We start from the raw sequence: 21512 nt of genomic DNA, 5'->3' as shown, positions 1-21512 counted from the left end.
TTTGATATTTCCCCCCTGCCACTGTGTCAGTACGACCAGAAGTTGTAAATGTGTCCAAAGGCAGTACCTCAGCAGGCAGAAGAGCGTAGGTGTAAAACTGCTTGAGCCCCGTCACCAGCTCGTCCTGTGAGTTTACCACATACTCCACAAACTTCCGCGTGAGGGAGAACCAGTCTGAGCCTCCTGACACCTCCAGCCCCTCAGGGATGCTGCGCTCGCCCAGACGCCACATGTGGTTGTCACATTCGTGGAACAGGCGGTCCAAACCCTGCTTCTTAATGAACCTGCATGACAGGAGAGAGCAGGATGTTGACTGATGTCATGATAAACACTGTCACGGCTAGTTAGGCTGTATTATTTATGTGAGTAAGGCATGTCAAAAGTGTCAAGACGATATAAATATCCTGAAATCATAATGAATGACAACAGAAGTCTCATTAAAAGTCTAAAACTCTTGAATAAAAGATAAAAACTTTATAAAGTAGTCTGGCGCAGACTTTTATTACCATTTCTCAGGATATATGATTGCTGCTTCTATTCTGACCTCCAAATCCAAGTCAGTGTCATAAGATCAACAAACAAAGCAACAAACAGGAAATTAATGTCACAGAGGACCCTTGTAGAATAAAGGATGTGTAAAGGATCAGCAAGTACTCTAAAAATTATTATTCTTTTAAGCATAGAAAGGTTTCAGATTTTGTAAGTTTTAAAGTTCACAAAATTTGAAAGTTGAGACTTTATTTTATATGAAAAGTAACAGACAACACCAACAGAAAACAGCACAGACAAAAAAAAAAAAAAAAAAAAAAAAAATCGATCTTGAGATTTAAAGGTGCAGTATGTAAGAATACTGTCTGCTAGAGGTCACTAGAGGTCTATTCAAAACAAAGGCGTAGCTTGATGATGCCAAGTTTGAACACGGAATCTTGGGACATGTGGTCTTCATCTCAACGGATGATGCAAAATAATCGGGATAGGACTCGTGAAGAAATCATGTTCATGGATGCGATTATTAACATTACTGTAGTTTGAAGCGGAGCAGGACCGAGTGTTGTGGGAGCTGAACGAGGCCGCTGGAGCGATTGCACAACACACGCCTCACGAGCAGCAGAACTTTTATTGTGCCACAGTCACTGGCGCCGCGAGGTAACAGGTAACGCAGCTCTGTTTATCATATTAGATACATTTGAGTGTGTTGAAAATGATGTTATAACGTTACCCTGTGCGTTCGCTTGGCGGCTGCTGTGAGACACTTGCAGTAAGATAGATCGATTTTAGAATATCATATTAAATACTGGATGGCTTATTAAATGACATGCAATTCATCTTAAAACGCATTGTATGATGGAGAAAATTCTGTATTACTGTTACTAAAAATAAAGCTGCATCTGATTATGCAATGTTAGCTACTTAACATAGCATAAAAAAAACAGTTTTTTCAAAAAAGCATGGTACTCGCAAAAAAAAAAAAAAAAAATTAGATTTAAACAATAAGACTAAACATGTTGAGCTATATAACAATAATTAGTTTTCTGTCTATAAATATATCAAAACAGTTGTTCCCTTGTCTATTAAAACATGTAATATTTTAAAGTGTCTTTGGTGTTTCCATGGTTTCTACAAAATAAAACCGGAAACCGAGGGTAACGCAGGTATGACGCAATTGAGAGGCGACTCCTCAAACGTCCCGGAGCCTTGGTCAAAATTGCAAATTTATCACGATTTACAAATAGTTAGAAACATTTGGGATATTGTAAGTACTCAAGTGAACAAAATATATAAACTGGCCTAGTGGTTTTTGGATATTTTACTGCAAAATTCTTACATATAATTTTAAATACACATAATCTTTACATACATATGCACAAGTATCAATCAGTATCAAGTAAAATTGAGAAATCAACATTGTCAACCCAACCCTAGACTCCACACAGCTGATGTGTTTAACTGTTGTAGCTTATTCACATGAAATAGATGCTAAACAGTAAAAATGGACCACCGAAAATGTCACTGGTCAATTTCAGCCAAAAAAAAAAAAATTTTAGCCAAAATTTTGGTGCATCCCAAATTTCAACATGATCCTTCAGAAATCTTATTAATAATATGCTGATTTGCTGCACAAGAAACATTTCTTAATCAGTGCAAGAGTTGGTAGTAAGTTTGACTCATTGAAGCAATTTAAACTCCTTGTCAATGAATGAATTCATAACTCTAATCGCAAAAATTTTGATTCACATAATCCCCGCCCACAAACATACATCATCTGTGGTGCATTTTAGAGCCTCGCTAGATATGGACAGTATTAAAACTACCTGGAGGGAGTAACCTCAGAGTTGAATCTAAAATGAGTTTACCTTGCGTTCTCTCTGCCATGAGACTTCAGGAAGTTCTTGTCACGGTTCTGGGAGAGAAAAGCCACAAGCTCATCGTTGGTCCTGTTTTAGACCGATAGTGAGAGAGGAGAAAAGAGATAAAAATGAGGGATTATGTCAGAAGCCCAGCACTGACTGCAAGGTGGCGTGGGTGAAGTCTTCAGCTGGAAGGAATTAGCTGCTGCTGACAGGATTTACTCAGTATCAACGTCTACATGTACATCAAGCAACGCAACACAGATTTGGCTTATTTAGCTCACTTAAAAAAAAAAAAAGCATCAACAGCTGGAGGGATTGTGAAATTGTAAGGCTCTGATGTGTTACAGAAATCCTCCCGAAACAGATTGCAGAGAAAGAGAGGAATTTGCCAGCATCATCACTCTGGCACACAATGAGAGCGGCTCAGACACAAACTCACGAGAAGGCTCCTCGATACACATCTCTTAAAATCAGAATCATCAATCTATCTCTGAATGCAAAATTGTAACAAATAAATATATGGCTGCACAGTTAATCAAAATAAAACTGTAACTGTGGTGCAATTTAAATAAGTATGTAATCTGTTGCACAGCATGTTTCAGAGTGAAGTGCAGCACTGTGTTCAGCTCATGATGCAGTGATCTCAGAGCGACTTCATTCACATCAAATGCTGATTCTCATGAAACTCCATCTCTGTATGTGCAGTGAGTTTAAAGGATTAGTTCCCTTTCAAATGAAAATTAGCCCAAGCTTTACTTACCCAAAATCCATCCTAGGGTGTATATGACTCTCTTCTTTCTGATGAACGCAATCTGAGAAATATTAATAAATATCCTGACGCATCTGAGCTTTATAATGGCATTGAATGGGGGTCACTAGAGATACTGAAAGTATCTCCATTCACATCCATCCATCATAATAAATGTGTGCTCCACACGGCTCCGGGGAGTTAATAAAGACCTTCTGAAGCGAAACGATGCGTTTGTATATATATATATATATATATATATATATATATATATATATATATATATATTTTAAAAAATCCATATTTAAACAAGTTATGAAGTCAAATATCGAGCTTCCACCAGATCGCCTTCTGTATTCAAGTTACGAAGAAAATGTAAAACTCTTGCAGTTCACAAAGTTTACGCTATGTACTACGCTTTCCCTATTCAACTTGCGTAAAAAATCTAACTGATGCGACGCCAGTTTATACTTTCTTCGTAACTTGAATATGGAAGGCGTTCTGGCGGAAGCTTGATATTTTACTTCACAAACGCATCGTTTCACTTCAGAAGGTCTTTATTAACCCCCTGGAGCCGTGTGGAGTACATATTTATGATGGATGGATGTGGATGGAGACACTTTTTTCAGCTCATACTAGTAACCCCCATTCACTGCAATTATAAAGCTTGGATGCATCAGGACATTTATTAATGTTTCTCCAATTGTTTTCATCAGAAAGAATAGAGTCATATACACCTAGGATGGCTTTTGGGAGCTTGAGCTTGGGCTAATTTTCATTTGAAAGTGAACTAATCCTTTAATATGCACAATGTGTGCTAGTTTTCTCTTTACACATTCGCATAATTCCAGACATTTTTGTGGACAGAAGTTTACAGCACTTCAGCAGTATTCCGCCCAAGTAAAAGCTTGAGGATTTTAAATGTTTACAGCTTGAGGTTTTGAACTTTTCAAAAGGAAGAATTTAAAGGGATAGTTGACCCAAAAATTTAATTTCTGTAATTATTTACTCCCCCTCAAGATGTTCCAAACCAGTATGAATTTCTTTGTTCTGCTGAACACAACGGGAGATATTTGGAAAAATGTTTATAACCAAGCAGATCTCGCCCCCCCATTGACTACCATAGTTTTTTTTTTCCTACTATGGTAGTCAATGGGGTCGAGATCTGCTTGGTTACAAATATTCTTCCAAATATCTTCCTTTGTGTTCAGCAGAACGAAGAAATTTATACAGGTTTGGAACATCTTAAGGGGGGAGTAAATGATGACAGAATTTTCATTTTTGGGTGAATTATCCCTTTAAGACATAAATATGAGTTGTATAACTTGTAGTGCAATTCTAAATGACAACAGTAATATATTCAGTTTTCACTTCTTATAATTGAAGTTAAAACTAATTTTTTTTTTGACTAATAATGTAATACAAAAAAAAAAAAAAAAAAATTACAAAAAAATAAATAAAAAAGATTAAATATTTTATCGGTTTACTTGCATGTCATGGGACCATAAACCATCATCAGAGAACCATGAACATCTGAATGCGTCGTTAAATTATTGAAATCTTAACTTTAAATTTTACATCCAAGGGGTTCGGCTGACAAAAATGTTTGGGAAATCCTGGTCTAGTTGATAAATGTGGTCAACTAGTTCATGTAGGTTTTTCCCTTTTAAAGAAAATCCATAGTTCAGTCATGAAACTATCCGAGCACTGATTGGTTATTCTAAACCCACTGAAGTAGCCAATCAGATGTACTTCCTAATCCACGTATCCATTTATTAGCAATCCCTATCCGGCAATTGTTCTGTAACGTGATATGAAAACTCTTGTTTTACCCTCCTCCTCCCCAGCTCCACCTGTATAGATCTGCTAGGGCAATTTCCTAGCAGCAGCATGTTTCCTTATTGTGTATGTTATTTTAACTAAGCTGAACAAATCCTTGTATTTGCTCAGCTGCATAGCAGATCTCATTTGCCAAAATCAAGCATTTGTATAATCCACAACCCAATAAATGCTGGTTAGAAATCACTCAGAGAGTTGTCAAGACCTAAGGCAGGGCTGCCCAATCCTGTTCCTGGAGATCTATTTACCTGCAGAGTTCAGATCCAACTCTGATCCAAACACCTGTCTCTAATTATTAAGTGCTCCTGAAGATCTTAATTAGCTGCTTTGATCAGGATTGGAGCTGAACTTTGCGGGAAAGTAGATCTCCAAGAGCCCCTGATCTAAGGCAATGCTGACCTGGTGGGGAAGTCGGTGGCACTGAGGTTGATAAAGAAGTCCCACTTCCAGTCCAACATGGACAGCAGGTCATGCATGCTGCGCAGGTAGGCCTTCAGCAGACTGGCCCCACCCCAGATGGTGACCATGCGCCAGGGCGTGGCTCTCACATTGGAGTAGAGCTCCGCCATCTGCAGCACTTCCCGATGCATGTAGTTTGAACGCTGTAAGGGACAATATAACAGTCTTCAATGAGAGTCAGTGATCATGAAGATGAGTATGTGATGAACATTTTTGGGTGAACAATTTCTTTAATATTTCAAGCATGTTACTGCAGTAGTGCAGTTTTAGCTGTCATAACTCTTCTGCTGCCGGGAGAGGGATGGTTTCTTGTCAGGAATTTACTTTAGCTCTGAAGAACTTTACTTTTAAGAAGCTAAAACCTGAAATAACTTCAAATGAAACACTAGAATCAAACGAGACAGGCATGTAGAGAGGAAGAGACAGAGCAGATGTTATGCCAAATCATATCAAGGTGTGAGAGAAGTGTTCCTCCAGTAACAGACCCACAAGTTCTGACAAACCCCAGCTCTACACACACATCTTTGTTCTCCAGCATGTGAGCTGACGGCCACTGAGTATCTCTAACACTCAAGTTTCAATCCAGAATCAAACCCACAGGGTTGTCTTTAAGGACACTAAAGCTTTTGGCTTGGAGAAGTCCATTTGATGTTTTTAGGGGGGGTCAAAGTGACTTTCTGAATTCCACCAGAGACTGCTTGAAAAGGCAATTTGGACTATGGATTGTGTGAACTCTGTTGTCCTTTGCAGTTGGTGTGAAACTAGTAATGAATCAAAATCAAAAATCGTGGACCAGCACAGCCAATACTAATTTTAAAAAGCCTTTGTGTGAAATACTAATTGTATTAATTGTTACATTTTTTAAATAAATGATTACACAACCTCTTTAGTTGGTGTTACTTCACAATAACATACAGGCTCCAATCATTTTAAAATGTTAAAATATTGTTTAAATTTACAGACAACTGCATAGGAAAAAAAGTGTAAAAGAAACTCAAGAGATCTTGCTTTTCTGACAAAGTACATATATATATATATATATATATATATACATACACACACACACACAGGCATGAAAAAGTATGTGAACCCCTTGCAGAATCTGTGAAAATGAGAATTATTTTAATAAAATAAGAGGGATAATAAAAAAATGCATGTTATTTTTTGTTTAGTGCTGTCCTGAGTAAGATATTTTACATAAAAGATGTTTGCATTTAGTTCACAAGACAAAACAATAGCTGAATTTATTAAAATAACCCCATTCACAAGTATGTGAACCCTTGATTCTCAATACTGTGTGTGGTTACCTGATGATCTACGACTGTTTTTATGTTTTTGAATTGGTTGTTCATGAGTCTTTTGTATGTCCTGAGCAGTTAAACTGAGCTCTGTTCTTCAGAAAATTCCTCCAGCTCCTGCAGATTCATCAGTTTTGAAGCATTTTTGCATATCTGAACCCTTTCCAGCAGTGACTGTAGGATTTTGAGATCTGTGTTTTCACACTTACCCCTTTTCCACCAAGGCCGTTTGAGTGCTGGTTCGGAGCCAGAGCCTAGTTTCAAATCAGTTCTTTGTCTTTCGACACACAAAGCACCAGCTCCGAACCAGGAAAAGTGGTTCGTAAGTAGCACCAAAACGTTGCTGGGCTAGAAGTAAGAACCGCTTGCGTCAGGGGCTGGGGGCGGGGTTACCGTGACCAACAAGTCACCTGTAACCGCCATTTTTGAAATAGGAGCTAATCGAGCTAATAGCAGCTCAATTGTAATCTCCGTCTATGTACAAATTACGGCGAGTCGTGTTTGGACGCCGATGTAGGTTCGCAAAGCTATGAGCATCAACAGTAGTGAAAGATCCACGATTGTTGATAGAAGGCTTGTTCGAGATGCTTCGGAGCAGCGCGGACCGATTCGGCGGGTGCCGCGGATCCGCGGGAACGTTTGTAGAGCATACGACTCCTTGCGCTTTTGGATCGTTCTCGCGGAGCTTTGATGTCATGCGCCGATCGCTATGCGTGAAGCTGATGCATCTCAAACAAGCCTGGTGTGTTTGTGTTTGGCGCTGCAGCGCTAGCTTTGCTGTGAAATATGAGACGTATACATGACGTAAGACCTGGCTCTGTGCTGGCTCTAGCCTGTGGAAAGGCAAACCGGTTCTTAGAAGGCTCGTCAGTTGAACCAACTCCGAACTGGCACTCGCACTAGCTCTGAACTAGCACCCGGTTCGTGCTGGTGGAAAGGGGGTAACTGAGGACAACTGAGGGACTCAAACACAACTATTAAAAAAGTTCAAACATTCACTGATGCTCCAGAAGGAAACACGGTGCATTAAGTCGGGGTGTGAAAACTTTTGAACAGGATGAAGATGTCACAATTTTTCTTATTTTGTTTAAATATCATTGTTTTTCATTAAGTACTGCCCTTCAGAACCAAAAGAAGATACTTGCATGTTTCCTGGCAGAAAAATTAAGTACAATTTACCTTGATATTTGAATTCAAAAGTTTTCACCCCTCGGCTCTTAATGCATCGTGTTTCCTTCTGGAGCATCAGTGAATGTTTGAACCTTTTTTAATAGTTGTGTTTGAGTCCCTCAGTTGTCCTCAGTGTGAAAAGATGAATCTCAAAATCATACAGTCACTGCTGGAAAGGGTTCAATTATGCAAAGATGCTGGAAAACTGAAGAATCTGCAGGCGCTGAAGGATTTTTCTGAAGAATGTTAGGCTGTTTAACTGTTCAGGACAAACAAGAGACTCATGAACAACCATCACAAAACAAAAAAACAGTCGTGGATCATCAGGTAACCACACACAGTATTGAGAATCAATGGTTCATATACTTATGAATGGGGTTATTTTAATAAATTCAGCTATTGTTTTGTCTTGTGAACTACATGCAAACATCTTTTATGTAAAATATCTTACTCAGGACAGCACTAAATAAAAAATAACATGCATTTTTTATTATCCCTCTTATTTTATTAAAATAATTCTCATTTTCACAGATTCTGCAAGGGGTTCACATACTTTTTCATGCAACTGTATATTATATATATATATATATATATTTATTATACATATATATATTATAATATACATTATATATATATAAATAAAATGCAAACACATATTTATTCGGTGTTTGAATGGTCACAAATTGCGTCTGCACAAATAGGAAAAGCAAAAGTACATTGATTTTGCCGTTTCAATTTTGACCGCAACATGCTTCCCGGAGTGTTTAGTGTGCTCGCATGTCTATTTGCTCGCATAATAAGTGTATTTAAACACCCCACAAATTCAACATATCTACTACGTTGTACTCACTGGTTCTACAAAACAACATAAAGCCCAAGGCAAGACCAACTCTTACAAGTCAGCCTTTCATTGACTCTTTCAAAAAGACTCACAAACCACTTGAGCTTACAAGTTATTGATTTGAAATTACACAAATTACAGTTGTTCTTGATTTGTTCACATTAGCAAAACCATGTGAACAACTTCAAAACATTGCAAAATGTGTGTGGGAAAAAACCCTTCACCCTCAAATTCCTAATTTTGTGGATTTCTATCGAAATTTGCTGAACAATGGTAAATGTGACTGCAGCTTTACTCAATGAACCACAAATCGTTATTTTCGCCATGTTCGATTCAAACCGAAACCCATTTTTTTTATATTGTGTTTATGGTTCGTGCCAAATTTTTGCTTTCAATGCCATTTCAATCCTGTTGGGTTCTAACTTACCTTGTCCACATGGATGTAATAAAAGTGGTCTTTGTGATAGATGGCTTTGAGGAGACGTTTCAACTGTCGGACTGCTCGTCCATGAACCACCAGCACAAAAACCACCCTGACGGGGTTCTCCACCTTGGAGAGGTCAGTGTCAGAAAAATCTGCATGCTGGACAGCACTGGAGATCACTAAAGATGGACAGGGAGAAAACAAACAAACTCTACGCGTCAGGTAACTTTCAAACATGACTGGGTGTGGATATGATGGATGAAAGAGTGCAGTTACCATGCTGTGGGCAAAACTGAGGCAGAGACTGAGGCATGAGTTGTCCTGCTTGGTGCTGGCAGACGATGTTGGCGATCTCCTGTCTACACTGCCGCGAACCTGCACGGTGGAGGGCAGACAGGGCGTCCTTGCCTGAGATCTCACATTTGGGCACAAAGTCACTGCTCGGGACTTGAGGAGCACCCTCGACGCTGCCTGGCTCTCCTGGTGCCACTAGATGTATTTTGGCCATTTCCCCTGCCCGAGTCTCGCTGAAGTTACGGCTGCTCGAGGGATCATAATGGGCAACTTTTTCAACTGCCACTCCATCTTCCAGCCTGCCAAGACTCTTGTCCTTCAGTGAGGGCTTGCTTCTCCGTCTTGACCCCCTCCTGATGATGGTGGTCACGGCGGGCCGATCCTGACCCTGCCTCCACTGGCCGTGGTTCGCCCCAGACAGGGCGTTTTGCCTGTCAAAGGCCACAGGGTCCATCTTTTGCTCCTGCCCATTGTGGTCGGGCAACTTCGACCGTCTGTGCTTCCGCTGAGAAGGAAACAGAGTAAATAAATCAGAGAAGTGATACTGAATCCCTCCACATCAGCACAAAAGAGAAAACGGGATCAAACTTTATTCTCAATGGAGCAAATCTTTTTTAGAACAGATGATGATTCACTCTCCAAGAACAAACTTGCTGACGTTTTGGGGAGCCCAGAGGCACAACATGTTTGCTTTGTTTCTCGATTGTTGTTTCCCTGTCTCTAGTCGTGACTATTTTTAGCCACATTTAGTGGCGGGAATCAGAGGAAGCAGAGATTCATAATGAGGATAGTGACTCACAGAAGGAGGTTTGGGTGAGAGCTCGGCCAACGCAGTGCCATTATCTTACAGCACAAACAGCATCTACAAGGGTGCAAGGCTGAATCTCACAAAACCTGCCAAGACCATGTTTTTATATAAAAACAAAACAAAATAATGACCTTTCAACAATATCTAGTGATGGGCGATTTGTCCTGCTGTCAATGGAGGCCTCACTGAGCCATCTGCAGCGCAACCCACGGTTTGAAATCGCTGGTGTTTCTGACGTCACAAACTACTTTGTAACCAATCACGTGGCGGCGGACTTTGGCATATCATTAATGCACCGCGCAAGGGAGTCTCAAAAGAAGGTTATCCTGGTATATTTTTCTGTTGATATGAAAAATCAGGTAGATTTAGCAATATGGCGGGTGTATGATGTATATTACAATGTTATGATGAACTATATGTAATATATAACATATATAACTATATGAACTGTATTTCTCCACTGACGTTCTGAGTTGTTCAAAGGACATTGTTTGTTAGAAGACAGCTGTCTGACTGTGAACATTGTTTATGTAACATTGGCAACACATTATTAGCTGTTAGATAATGTAGCCAAGCAAAACGCTAATCATATTAATTACCGTTATGTGTCTGCCGTTGTAAAAAGCGATACCATTGTGCAGCGTTTACCTCAGTAAGTTGACGAGTGGATCTCATCTGAGCTCATGTGAGTGAGTGGAGGCGGGGCTAATTATCATATTCATAGATGTTTGTATATTAAATGAGGCAAGGGTGTAGAGTTACATTCGCTATTTTAAGGCATTAAGAATTTTTTTTTCACAGGAAAAAATGTTGAAATATGTAATTTTTGCGATTAAAGATGAGTTTTAAGGGATAAAATTATTGACTACAGGGTAACATTTTGAAACTATTAGCTACAATAGTTTGCATGGTTGCTCGTTCAGAGCAAATACAGAAGACTGCTCTACTAAGATATATTTCAGCACTACTGCCCAGCCCTACTCTCAGACATAGCAAAAAAGCTCTTGACAGTGTGCTGATGTTTATGTCATTACTATGGCAACTGATGTACACATACTGAACAAACAGATTTCATTACTTGCAGAATGACAGTGCAGACCAATGAGTCCTAAACATGTGCAGTGTGAACAAAACCTAAAAGCAGCATGAGAGAATCCTTATCAGTACAGCTGCCGCCAGACAACTCACCCTCTCAATTTGCACTGACCGAACAAACACAATCCCAAACCATTTCATTATGCTACATGTTTCCTCAGCAATCCCATATGAACACATGACTGTACACATATGCAATGTTTAACACGAGACAATGACAATGTAAAAATAAGATCAGAGCAAGAGCGATTTTTACTGCTACAGCCCAAGCGCCATACACCGATTTTGTTTCACTTAAATCCCAGTGGTGCTGGGCGTCTGTCCCAGCACTGATGGAGCTGAAAGCCAAATGAAGAAGCTTTTGACAGAGTTTCTGTAAGATTAACTAAATTTAGCCTCATCATTGGTGGATTTTTCTTTGCTAAATTAAGCTCTCAGCCTTCAAAATTAAAACAGGCTTGATGACTACTTTATTCAGATAGTGGACTAGTCATAACAACCAAGTCAATTAGGGATATCAACTGAAATCTAAATGTAAATGTGACAAGTCCTCGACGATAGGAAAAACTGGGTTGCACATAGACAACAGTGGATGAAAAAAGTTACATTGTGCACTTTCCGCAAGACAAAGAAGGACAAGCGAAATATACTTTGGACTTAAAGGTGCAGTAAGTGATTTATGAGAAACACTGTTGATATTTGAATTCGACACCCAGACATACACACCCCTCCCTTCATTGCTTCACCCCCAAAATAACGAACATGCTTCGCAACACAGGCAATGACTAACAGCTGCCACATAAGCCGCACGTATGGATGAATCGGCTGTAATTCAACAGCAACATTTCTTGGTTCTGTTAAACATAGCAAAACGATACGTTTAAGTATCAAGCAGAAACAGAGCAACTTTCGCATCCGTTAAACTCTTGCCTTATCATAACCCTTCTTTTTCCAGTGATATTCCTCTGACCTTATCCTCTTTGGTAAAATCTCAGCTATCTTTCTTTCTACAGTCTTTCTTCAAATCTCCCTCTTGTTCACTCCCCCTCCTCCCCTTAATGAGCAGATATGCCCCCTACTGCCAGGGCTCTAGACTAACTTTTTGACCTGGTTGCACTGGTGCGCCTAACTTTTTTTCTTTTGTGCTGGTGCACCTAAGTTAGGTGCACCCAAATTTTCGACCACATTGCATTTAACACCGCAGTTTTACAAGTTCTTTCTTTCTTTCTTTCTTTCTTTCTTTCTTAAATCGCTGCCCAAATAGGCAATATTGACTTGTAAATGATTAACAATCTGGTCAACAAAGTTCTTTATTTGAAGCACAATTCTACAAGAAAGGTAACTTACTGGAAAAGTGTTGGTGCTTAAAGTGCTTCATTACTGCTTACACATGTAATGGATAGTATTCATCACTATTCAGCAGTGATTAACATTGGGACAGTTAATACGGTCCCTTCACTATCTCTGATTGGTTTAGACCATGCCATGGGCCTAATGTCTGTCTGTTGTTGAACCACAGGGAAACTTTTTTTTTTTTTCCCCTCGAACAGCTGGTTGCACCGGTGCGACCTCAGGTTTTTTGGTCGCACCATTGAGAAATTAGGTAGCCCTGCTACTGCTGATTGGCTACAAGAGTGTTGTGGTTCACCATTTTTTTTTTTTTTTCCCCATTTACACAGATAGGATATACAAACAATTTTCTTTTTTCAGCGCACACACATAACATCTAGCAAATATTCACAAAACTGTTATATATCAGCTTTATGTCAGCCATCAAAAAAATAAAATCAGTCGACCACTAGCTTCCAATGTTTCAAAAAGAAGAATGTATGTAAACAAACAAACTAAAACCATCTCGTCCAGTGTTAAGAATGGCTTGTTAAAAAAAGCTAACCACAACACCGTATGGAATGCCAATGTGGTGCTGGAAGTATGTAACGGGAGAGAGAGAAATAATAACCAATTCCCACCATTTCCTGCAACAGGGTCATTACACAGCAAGCCTGGGTCTATGCCACACATCTGCTGTCCACACAAAAAAAACAATGGACTGTGGGCCAGCATCCCTAGACCAGTGTCAGGCGATACAGCACCAGTGGGCCTCATTATCAGGAATGGTTTGGACTTTCAAGCTCAGTGGTTTCAAAGTGAACCGACAGCTTTGTTTCAAAACATAATGAGTTAGACTTGTTACCAAAGCTGAAAGCTGTTTCACAAGGACAGCAGCATTGTATGCATGATCCCAGAATACACTGCAGTCAGCTTAGTGAAATAAATCCTTCAAGGATTAGTCCACTTTCAAATAAAATTTTCCTGATAATTAACTCACCCCCATGACATCCAAGATGTTCATGACTTTCTTTCTTCAGTTGAAAAGAAATTACGGTTTTTGATGAAAACATCCCAGGATTATTCTCCTTATAGTGGACTTCAATGGTCCCTCCAGACGGTTGAAGGTCAAAATTACAGCTTCAAAGGGCTTTAAACGATACCAGACGAGGAATAATGGTCTTATCTAGAGAAACGATCGGTCATTTTCTTTTAAAAATACAATTGTATATGCTTTATAAACACAAATGATCACCTTGCACGTGCTTCTGCTTTCCGTATTCTTCAAAAAGCTTATGCTGTATGTCCTACGCCTTTCCTATTCTACTTACTGAAAAAAACGGAACTGGCGCCGCGTTCGTTCTGTAAGTAGAATAGCGAAGGCGTAGGACACACAGCGTAAGCTTTTTGAAGATTACAGAAATGCGGTTTTGGTAGAACCACTTGGAAGGCGATCATTTGTTTATTTACATTTTTTTTTTTAAATGACCGATCGTTTCACTAGATAAGACCCTTATTCCTCGTCTGGTATCGTTTAAGGCCCTTTGAAGCTGAACTGAAACTGTCATTTTGACCTTCAACCATTTGGGGCCAACTGAAGTCCACTATAAGGAGAATAATCCTGGAATGTTTTCATCAAAAACCTTAATTTCTTTTCGACTGAAGAAAGAAAGACATAAACATCTTGGATGACATGGGGCTGAGTAAGTGAACGGACGGACGGACAGATTTGATTGACCATTTTACCTATTTTGTAGAGTATTGGGCTAATAGCTTAAGCTGAGCAACAATCTAACATGCTGGAATAGAGAGCTTGTGTTATGTATTTTACACCCAGAAGATTGCACAAGGCTTACAGCAGAAAAGGCAACATTAAACAACTTCCTCTCATAGCTGACAGTCAGATGACAGCTGTCCACACACCGCCTCACCAAAGTTTACTTCATAACCTTAAAAACAACCCACTGGGTGCAACCTACACATGAAGCATAGCATAGTTGGAAGAAAGAAATGGATCTTATTCAGAGCCTAGAAGCAAATGGCTTGCAAATGGCAAATGATTACATTTTGGTCTGTTAAACGATTCTCAAATGTGCATTCGAATGCCATTGTGGACAGAACACAAGACTAAAGGCCTGTTTAAACCAAGAATGATAACTACATTAGCGCCACACCAATGGACAATAATGCTCTGTTTATTATGAGTACACACTGCAGATTTGTCATCTGCCACTTTAAATGTTTGAGCTCTTTAAAGGAAGATGGATTCTGATTGCCTGTCAATCAGTGTACTCTGATTCTCAAACAAATTATTCTTATGAGCCAGTGTCATGAGAAATAAATAACTAAAAGAACAGTAAGAACGAGAAATGCTTGATTCCACAACCTATAGCTTTAAGTTATAAACTAGTATATAAACCAGCGTGTAATTTAAAAGACATTAATGGTCATTATAACGCATTTTAAACAATATAAATCATAACGTGATTTTGCAGGAATTATAATCAGGCGCTAAAAATACTACCCATTACTGTTGTGAGGGTAATAGTTAAATCAGTGTAGTTGTTGACTAGTTATTCGTATGACGTATAGTTAATTATACATATGAGTTTTGTCAGTAGTATATTATTTAAAAATCTATCGATGAATGAAATACCACATTTTCATTTGTTTAGCATTTACATTTAATACCCAGAAAAAGCCGTTTGTTGGATTGCATTTCTGTGAAAACTCATAAAAGTCTTTATTTTTGATTGTAATACCTGTTCTGCTGAGATCTGAAATGATCATCATCATTTGGCAGCAGTCTGCTGAGGGCCATAAATGCAATGAAAATGATGAGAAATATTTCTCGAAAGTACTAATTGAGTCATTAAAGGAGCCCTTACAGAGTTGTTTAAGAGAAATCTGAATCAGAAGCAGAATCGTTAACTTCCTTTAAGCAGCACAGGTCACAGCAACATCACATGACCTGCAGTAATTCATTCTTCCAGTCTTAGAGACCAAAGGCTGCCAAATCAATGGCCTCTTTCATCACACTGAGACTCGCTACAGAGAGAGACAGAGGTCAGAGAAGCCTGTGGATACTGTGGTTGGAAAAGGACAGCTTCTTTTGTAGGGATCAGTTAGGACGGTTGACTCGGCATCAAACAATCAGTTAGTCGACTAGTGCGTAAACTTGTTCCTCATTACTTTTTAGTGGTGGTGCTGTATAATGGCTGAATATAGAGTCATTCAGAATGGATTTCAGCATGTTGATGGTCATTAAGTTCACACAAACAGCAATTTAAAAAAACAAAGTGGCAAGAAGACTTTTTTATTCAGCGACAGTTGAAATTATTGATCAATTTAGGTGATTTATGGCAATGCAACACTCATTTTTAGAGAGTAACAAAAAAAAAAAACGTAACATTCACCAACATTGATTTTAAAAACTGGTAATTTTGCACCTCCGTTTAGAGAAACATGGCAAGTGTGCCTACAAAACCTAATTCTACTTTTTTTTTATGTACACTAGGCGTACAATGCACATGACAGATTTCATTATCAACATAGGATGCGCATAATTTACGCATTCAACCAGATATTTCCAGCTGTCGCTGTGTCCAAATATGCCAACTATCATACTATATAGTAGAGTTGTAAAGTACTGACTTCAGTTCCTATCGATACTGAAATTTTAAAAATGTGACACTTTGAGCGCTGTTGAGTGGATTCGTAAACAACTCTGATTGGCCATTGTGTTCACGCGCTCATCAGATTGGCTACAATGATCAACGCATGACAGCGTTTGAAAGCATTTGAATTTGTAAGTGTTTTGAAAGCGGGAGCGTTTGAAAGCAGGCGTCTATCAGCGGACTATCTGTGTAAGCGCTCGGTGAAGAGATTCACTGATGATTATTTACAACGTTTTTACAGCGTTGATCACTATAGTCAATCACAGACATATCCGATGAGCACCTTAACACAATGGCCAATCAGAGGTGTTTACGAATCCTCTCAACAGCGCTCAAAACATTTCAGTACCGACTAGGTACCAAAGTCGGTACTTTTGACAACTCTACTATATAGTATGCGAAAAACAGTACACCAACAGAGTAGTGTGTCTGAATTCATAGTATTTCGAAAAAATAGTGGGCGATATGTACCTGAATGACCTACTACTGATTCTGAAGTAAAACATCTGATTGACACTTAGCTATCCCATGAGGCAAAGGGAGAGGATTTATGAATGGCAGTGAAGCAACGCAAATGGCACTGATAGGTCAGGTGACAGTAACAACATGGCGAATTTAGTATGTCTGAAATTCATTCATACTATATAAAACATACTTTTTGTTGCCAAAATAAGTCTCCAATTAAATGTAGTACCTACTAGTATTGGTCAATACTTTATTATTATTATTTTTTTTTTAAATGTAACATCACCAGCCTTTTTGCAGTACCGGTAGTACCAAGTACAGTGTCACTAAAAGTTTGAAATATTGAAATATAGTTTGGGCTTAAATCCTGTTGTGAGCTTTATATTCTGTAGGCTGATTCCTGCGTAAATAGGGCCCTATGATTTCCGCGATGCAGAGAACGCAGACGGAATCGCGGAATCCATTAATAAAAACAGAATTTACTATATAACGCGGAATGTCACAGAATTTGTCAAATTTTTGATGAATGAATAAAAAGCAGGTCGTTAAATCGCGATATTAAAAAGCAGGTCGTTAAATCGCGATATTAAAAAGCAGGTCGTTAAATCGCAATATTAAAAAGCAGGTCGTTAAATCGCAATATTAAAAAGCAGGTTGTTAAATCACGATATAGTGTGTCTGTCTTCATCAGCATTTTAACGCTTTATTTGAAAAAAATCTATCGTCATACCATAAACACAGAGACTCAAAGCACTTGGCAACCCGTCAAAATAAAAGTTTGATTTAACTTGACAGAAACATATTACTTCTGTACAGTAAAATTTAGATATGTTTCAATGTAATAATAATACTAACACTAATAATAATAATAATAATAAATTATTAAAACTATTTTTTAAAGGAACAATCTCAGTTTTTGCTCCATGTTTTAATTTTAACAGTATTGTGCAGCACTTTGTTTGATAAAAAGTTTAATTTCATGATTAAAAGAAATTCAATTAATGATATTCGTTCATTTGATTGCCAGAAAAATTAAAATATGCAATATTCTATTTAGAATTTCTGAAAAAACAAAATATATTAAAAAATACATTTTTTTATGAATAAATTTGTTGTTTTTAAGAATTCAATTAGACATTCTTTTTTAACCATTAAAATCGAGTCCAAAAACCTTAAAATGGAAAAAAACGGAATCCAGAAAAATTAAAACGGAAAAAACGGAATTTGGAAAAAAATAAAACGGATTTCATAGGGCCCTACTTAAACAAGGATGACCACTGTCATGAGGACACCTTGGGGCTGAATAGCACATCATACTTGCTGGGCTGTAGACCTTAAGAGGTTACATTCAAAACTGGCCACCGAAAGGAAAGGCTTCTTTATCAATCAAACATGCATTGTTCCTGAACAAATCAGAGAATATGGACTTGTACCGCAACAGTATGGCTGTAATGTCTGCAGTAGGTGTGTTCTGCACCTCCAGGCCCACTACAGGAAGCAGTATTGTGAAACAGACACATGGTAGGTTGCATTCCCATGAGGGCCAATTAGGAGAGAGGCTGCAGGAAAGTATGTGAAACATCCCATGACAGAAACTTTGGGAGCTTCTCAGGGGGGCTGCACTCCATTCATACAGTCTACTATCATCTCAACCACATTTATTTACAATATGGATGCGGACTTGTGAGAATAACTAGACAGTCTTGGGAGAATGAGTTAAAAATGGTAACAAATTTTAAAAGAAAAGGACACTTAATGTTTAACAAATATTAAGTATTTACTAATAATCTTTCACATTGCATCTGGTTTATGACATGGTGTTAAGCAGCACAACTGTTTTCAAAATTGTGAATACACCTTGTTCCAAATTATTATGCAATTGACATATCAGTAAGATTTCAGTAGAATAAACATTCAGATTTTAGTTTTTCTAAGAAAATGTTTGTTTGTTTATGTATCCATGTCTTTTTAGATAACTGGTATCAATCTCAGACAAAATAATTTGCCAGATCTGTGGAAACCCTACTTAGAGGTTGTTCCACATTATTAAGCAAGTCACAGTTCTCATGCATTATGGGGAGGAAGAAAGATCTTTCTGAAGTTGAAAAGCATGAAATGGTGCAATGTTGTGCAAAAGGCATGAAAACAACTAATATTGTGTGAAACTGAATGGAGATTATCAAATTATCATAAGATTTGTGAGTGATTTAGAGCACAGCAGAACTCGGTCAGATAAAGGCTTATTAATGAAAGTTCCTGTCAAAAAAATTAATTGTATTAAAAGGGCAGCTATAAAAAAGCCAGTGTTGAGCAGCAAACAGGTATTTGAAGCTGCTGGTGCCTCTGGAGTCTCAAGAAGCTCTCCATGCAGGCTGGCAGTTGTGCGTAAAGATGCATTTCAGCCACTCCAAACCAAACCTCACAAAGAGAAACATTTACAGACCCCAAACATTTGAACGATAGAGTGTTTTTTCTGAAAAATACTCATGTACTGAGTAAACATTAGACTACTGAAGAACTTGTACACCATTCAGTTTTGCTCAAGACTCTTGATACATTCATTGATCATTTAAGGGAATCTTTTCAATGCAGGAAGACAGAAGTGCAGGTGGAGCAGGAATCCAGACACGACAGCACATTCCTGATACTCGTTACAACTCGTAACCTTTCACACATGCCTTCACGTATTACTCTTGGGCCCTTGAACAGCAGACAGTTAATCATTTATTAATTAGTTATTCAGGCTTCTTTTGGGTTTACTTACAGTTACAGTTCACTTATTACAGGATTAGTCGTCCTGGACTAACCTGCGTTTAAGTGTTTAGATCAAAAGCACAATGATTATCATTCCTGAATCAACCCTGCTGGGGTTTGATCCGCCTCGGATGTTAAAACACCACCACATTATTAGCTGCAGTCATCTGAGAGCCGCAAAATGCTCACATGATTCATTTAATTGACAGCAGTTTACTAACCCTGTGTGAGGCAACAGAAATAAAGCACATTGTGATGAAAGAGTAGCAAGAGATGTTTTCATCCACATTTCGAGCGAAACAGATTATTGAAAAAGAAAAAAATGGGACGTTGGTTCTATGTAGGCCCTATCGGTTGTTGATTGGATTTTAAGATGTGGGCGTCACATTTAAAAGTGGAGACAGATGTTAACACACTCTCATGCCAATTCATATCTATTTTACAATTTGGCAGCTAATTCGTATGAATTCATACAATCTCATTTGTAGGGTTGTCTAAAGTACCGACTTCTGTAGCAATAGCGGATTCGTAAAAACCTCTGATTGGCCACTGTGTTCCTGATAATTTACTCACTCCCATGTCATCCAAGATGTTCATGTCTTTCTTTCTTCAGTCGAAAAGAAATGAAGGTTTTTGATAACTTATATATAAAATGAGCGATGGTTTCTCTAGATAAGACCCTTATTTCTCGTCCGGGATCGCTGTAAACTGTAATTTTGACCTTCAACCGTTTGGGCTCCATTGAAGTCCACTATATGGAGAAAAATCCTGGAATGTTTTCATCAAAAACCTTAATTTCTTTTTGACTGAAGAAAGAAGGACATGAACATCTTGGATGACATGGGGGTGAGTAAATTATCAGGAAATTTTAATTTGAAAGTGAACTAATCCTTTAAGAACCTTTTAACATCCATGGAATCTTTCCATTCCACAATAGATTCTTTGTGGAAAAAAGTTCTTTAGATTTTCAAAACTAAGGGGAAAAATGGTTCTTTTAGGGACGGTTCACTGAAAGGTTCTTTAGGAAACCAAAAATTCTTCTGTCAATGCTGCGAAACATCCCTTTTGGGACCCTTATTTTTAAGAGCGTAGTCAGCATTTTTAGGCATCATAATCAAAGTCTAGTGAGTGACTTATGGTGCTCAAAAATGCTGACAATTTCTGCTAGTCCTACAAACTGCGATGGCCAAAAAGATTGCAGTTCAATATATAGGAGGGTCGCTAGATTCTCATACAGTGATGCCCCAAAGTCATGTGTGTATGAAGGCAGCTTACTGGAATATAAACCCTAAAAATGCGGTCTATGTATGTAGCCCTCTAGGTTTTACGACTATGATGACAAAAATGCTGCCTGCGTAGACAGCTCACTAAGTTTTTACACAGCCATAGAGAGTTGTTATGGGTGAAGTCAGTCCAGTCCAGTCATTTAAAACCCGACGCCGGTCAAAACAAGCCGCTCTAAATGACCGCACACACAACACTTGATCATAACAACTGCAAATATGTTTCATATACTACTGTTTTTTCTGTTAGCGCAACAAACGTGTTAGTTTACAGTAGACGTCGCTATTACTGGAGTTACAGTTCAGCTAATGAGACTGGTCTGACGGCTTTAGCCTAGCTTAGCATGCTATCATAAACCTTCAGATCAAACGGCGTAACTGAGGCACGGAGGACAGATTTACCCGCATGAAACAGCACCTACCTCAGCCTCTCCCTCCTCCAGACTCCGCAGGCTCCATACAACCAGCCCCTGGATCAGCAGGATCGTTAAACCGGCCGCGATTGCGAGTTTATACCGTCTAAGGAGCTTCTGCACACGGGTGCTCGCAACCATCTTTCCCCCGTGAATCGTACATGGCAGCGAGTCATGTTAGCCGCGAGTCACGCGCTGGAGGGAGTCGACTCAGTGAATCGGTGAATGCCCGTTGAGAAAGCGTTGCGGCTCAGAGTCTTTTAA

The 21512-nt window shown here is 38.7% G+C and overlaps 1 protein-coding gene across 2 annotated transcripts in view; it reads right to left on the bottom strand.

Moving 5' to 3' along the window:
- The window catches only part of xylt2 (xylosyltransferase II), a 28432-nt gene extending 6980 nt beyond the window's left edge, over positions 1-21452 (bottom strand). For both annotated transcript variants that reach the window (XM_048186508.1, XM_048186509.1), the window contains exons 1-6: positions 21258-21452; positions 9407-9929; positions 9134-9309; positions 5338-5540; positions 2355-2435; positions 68-284 (exon numbers count right to left, since the gene is read on the bottom strand). In XM_048186508.1, the coding sequence (XP_048042465.1) occupies positions 68-284; positions 2355-2435; positions 5338-5540; positions 9134-9309; positions 9407-9929; positions 21258-21389 (1332 nt within the window). In that variant the 5' untranslated portion in view covers positions 21390-21452. The remainder of the gene's footprint in view (positions 1-67; positions 285-2354; positions 2436-5337; positions 5541-9133; positions 9310-9406; positions 9930-21257) is intronic.
- Between the last annotated feature and the right edge of the window lie 60 nt (positions 21453-21512).

Source organism: Megalobrama amblycephala, linkage group LG1, assembly GCF_018812025.1.
Source record: "Megalobrama amblycephala isolate DHTTF-2021 linkage group LG1, ASM1881202v1, whole genome shotgun sequence".
In the NCBI taxonomy this organism is placed as follows: Eukaryota; Metazoa; Chordata; class Actinopteri; order Cypriniformes; family Xenocyprididae; genus Megalobrama; species Megalobrama amblycephala.
This window is presented reverse-complemented; position numbering and strand designations above follow the sequence as displayed.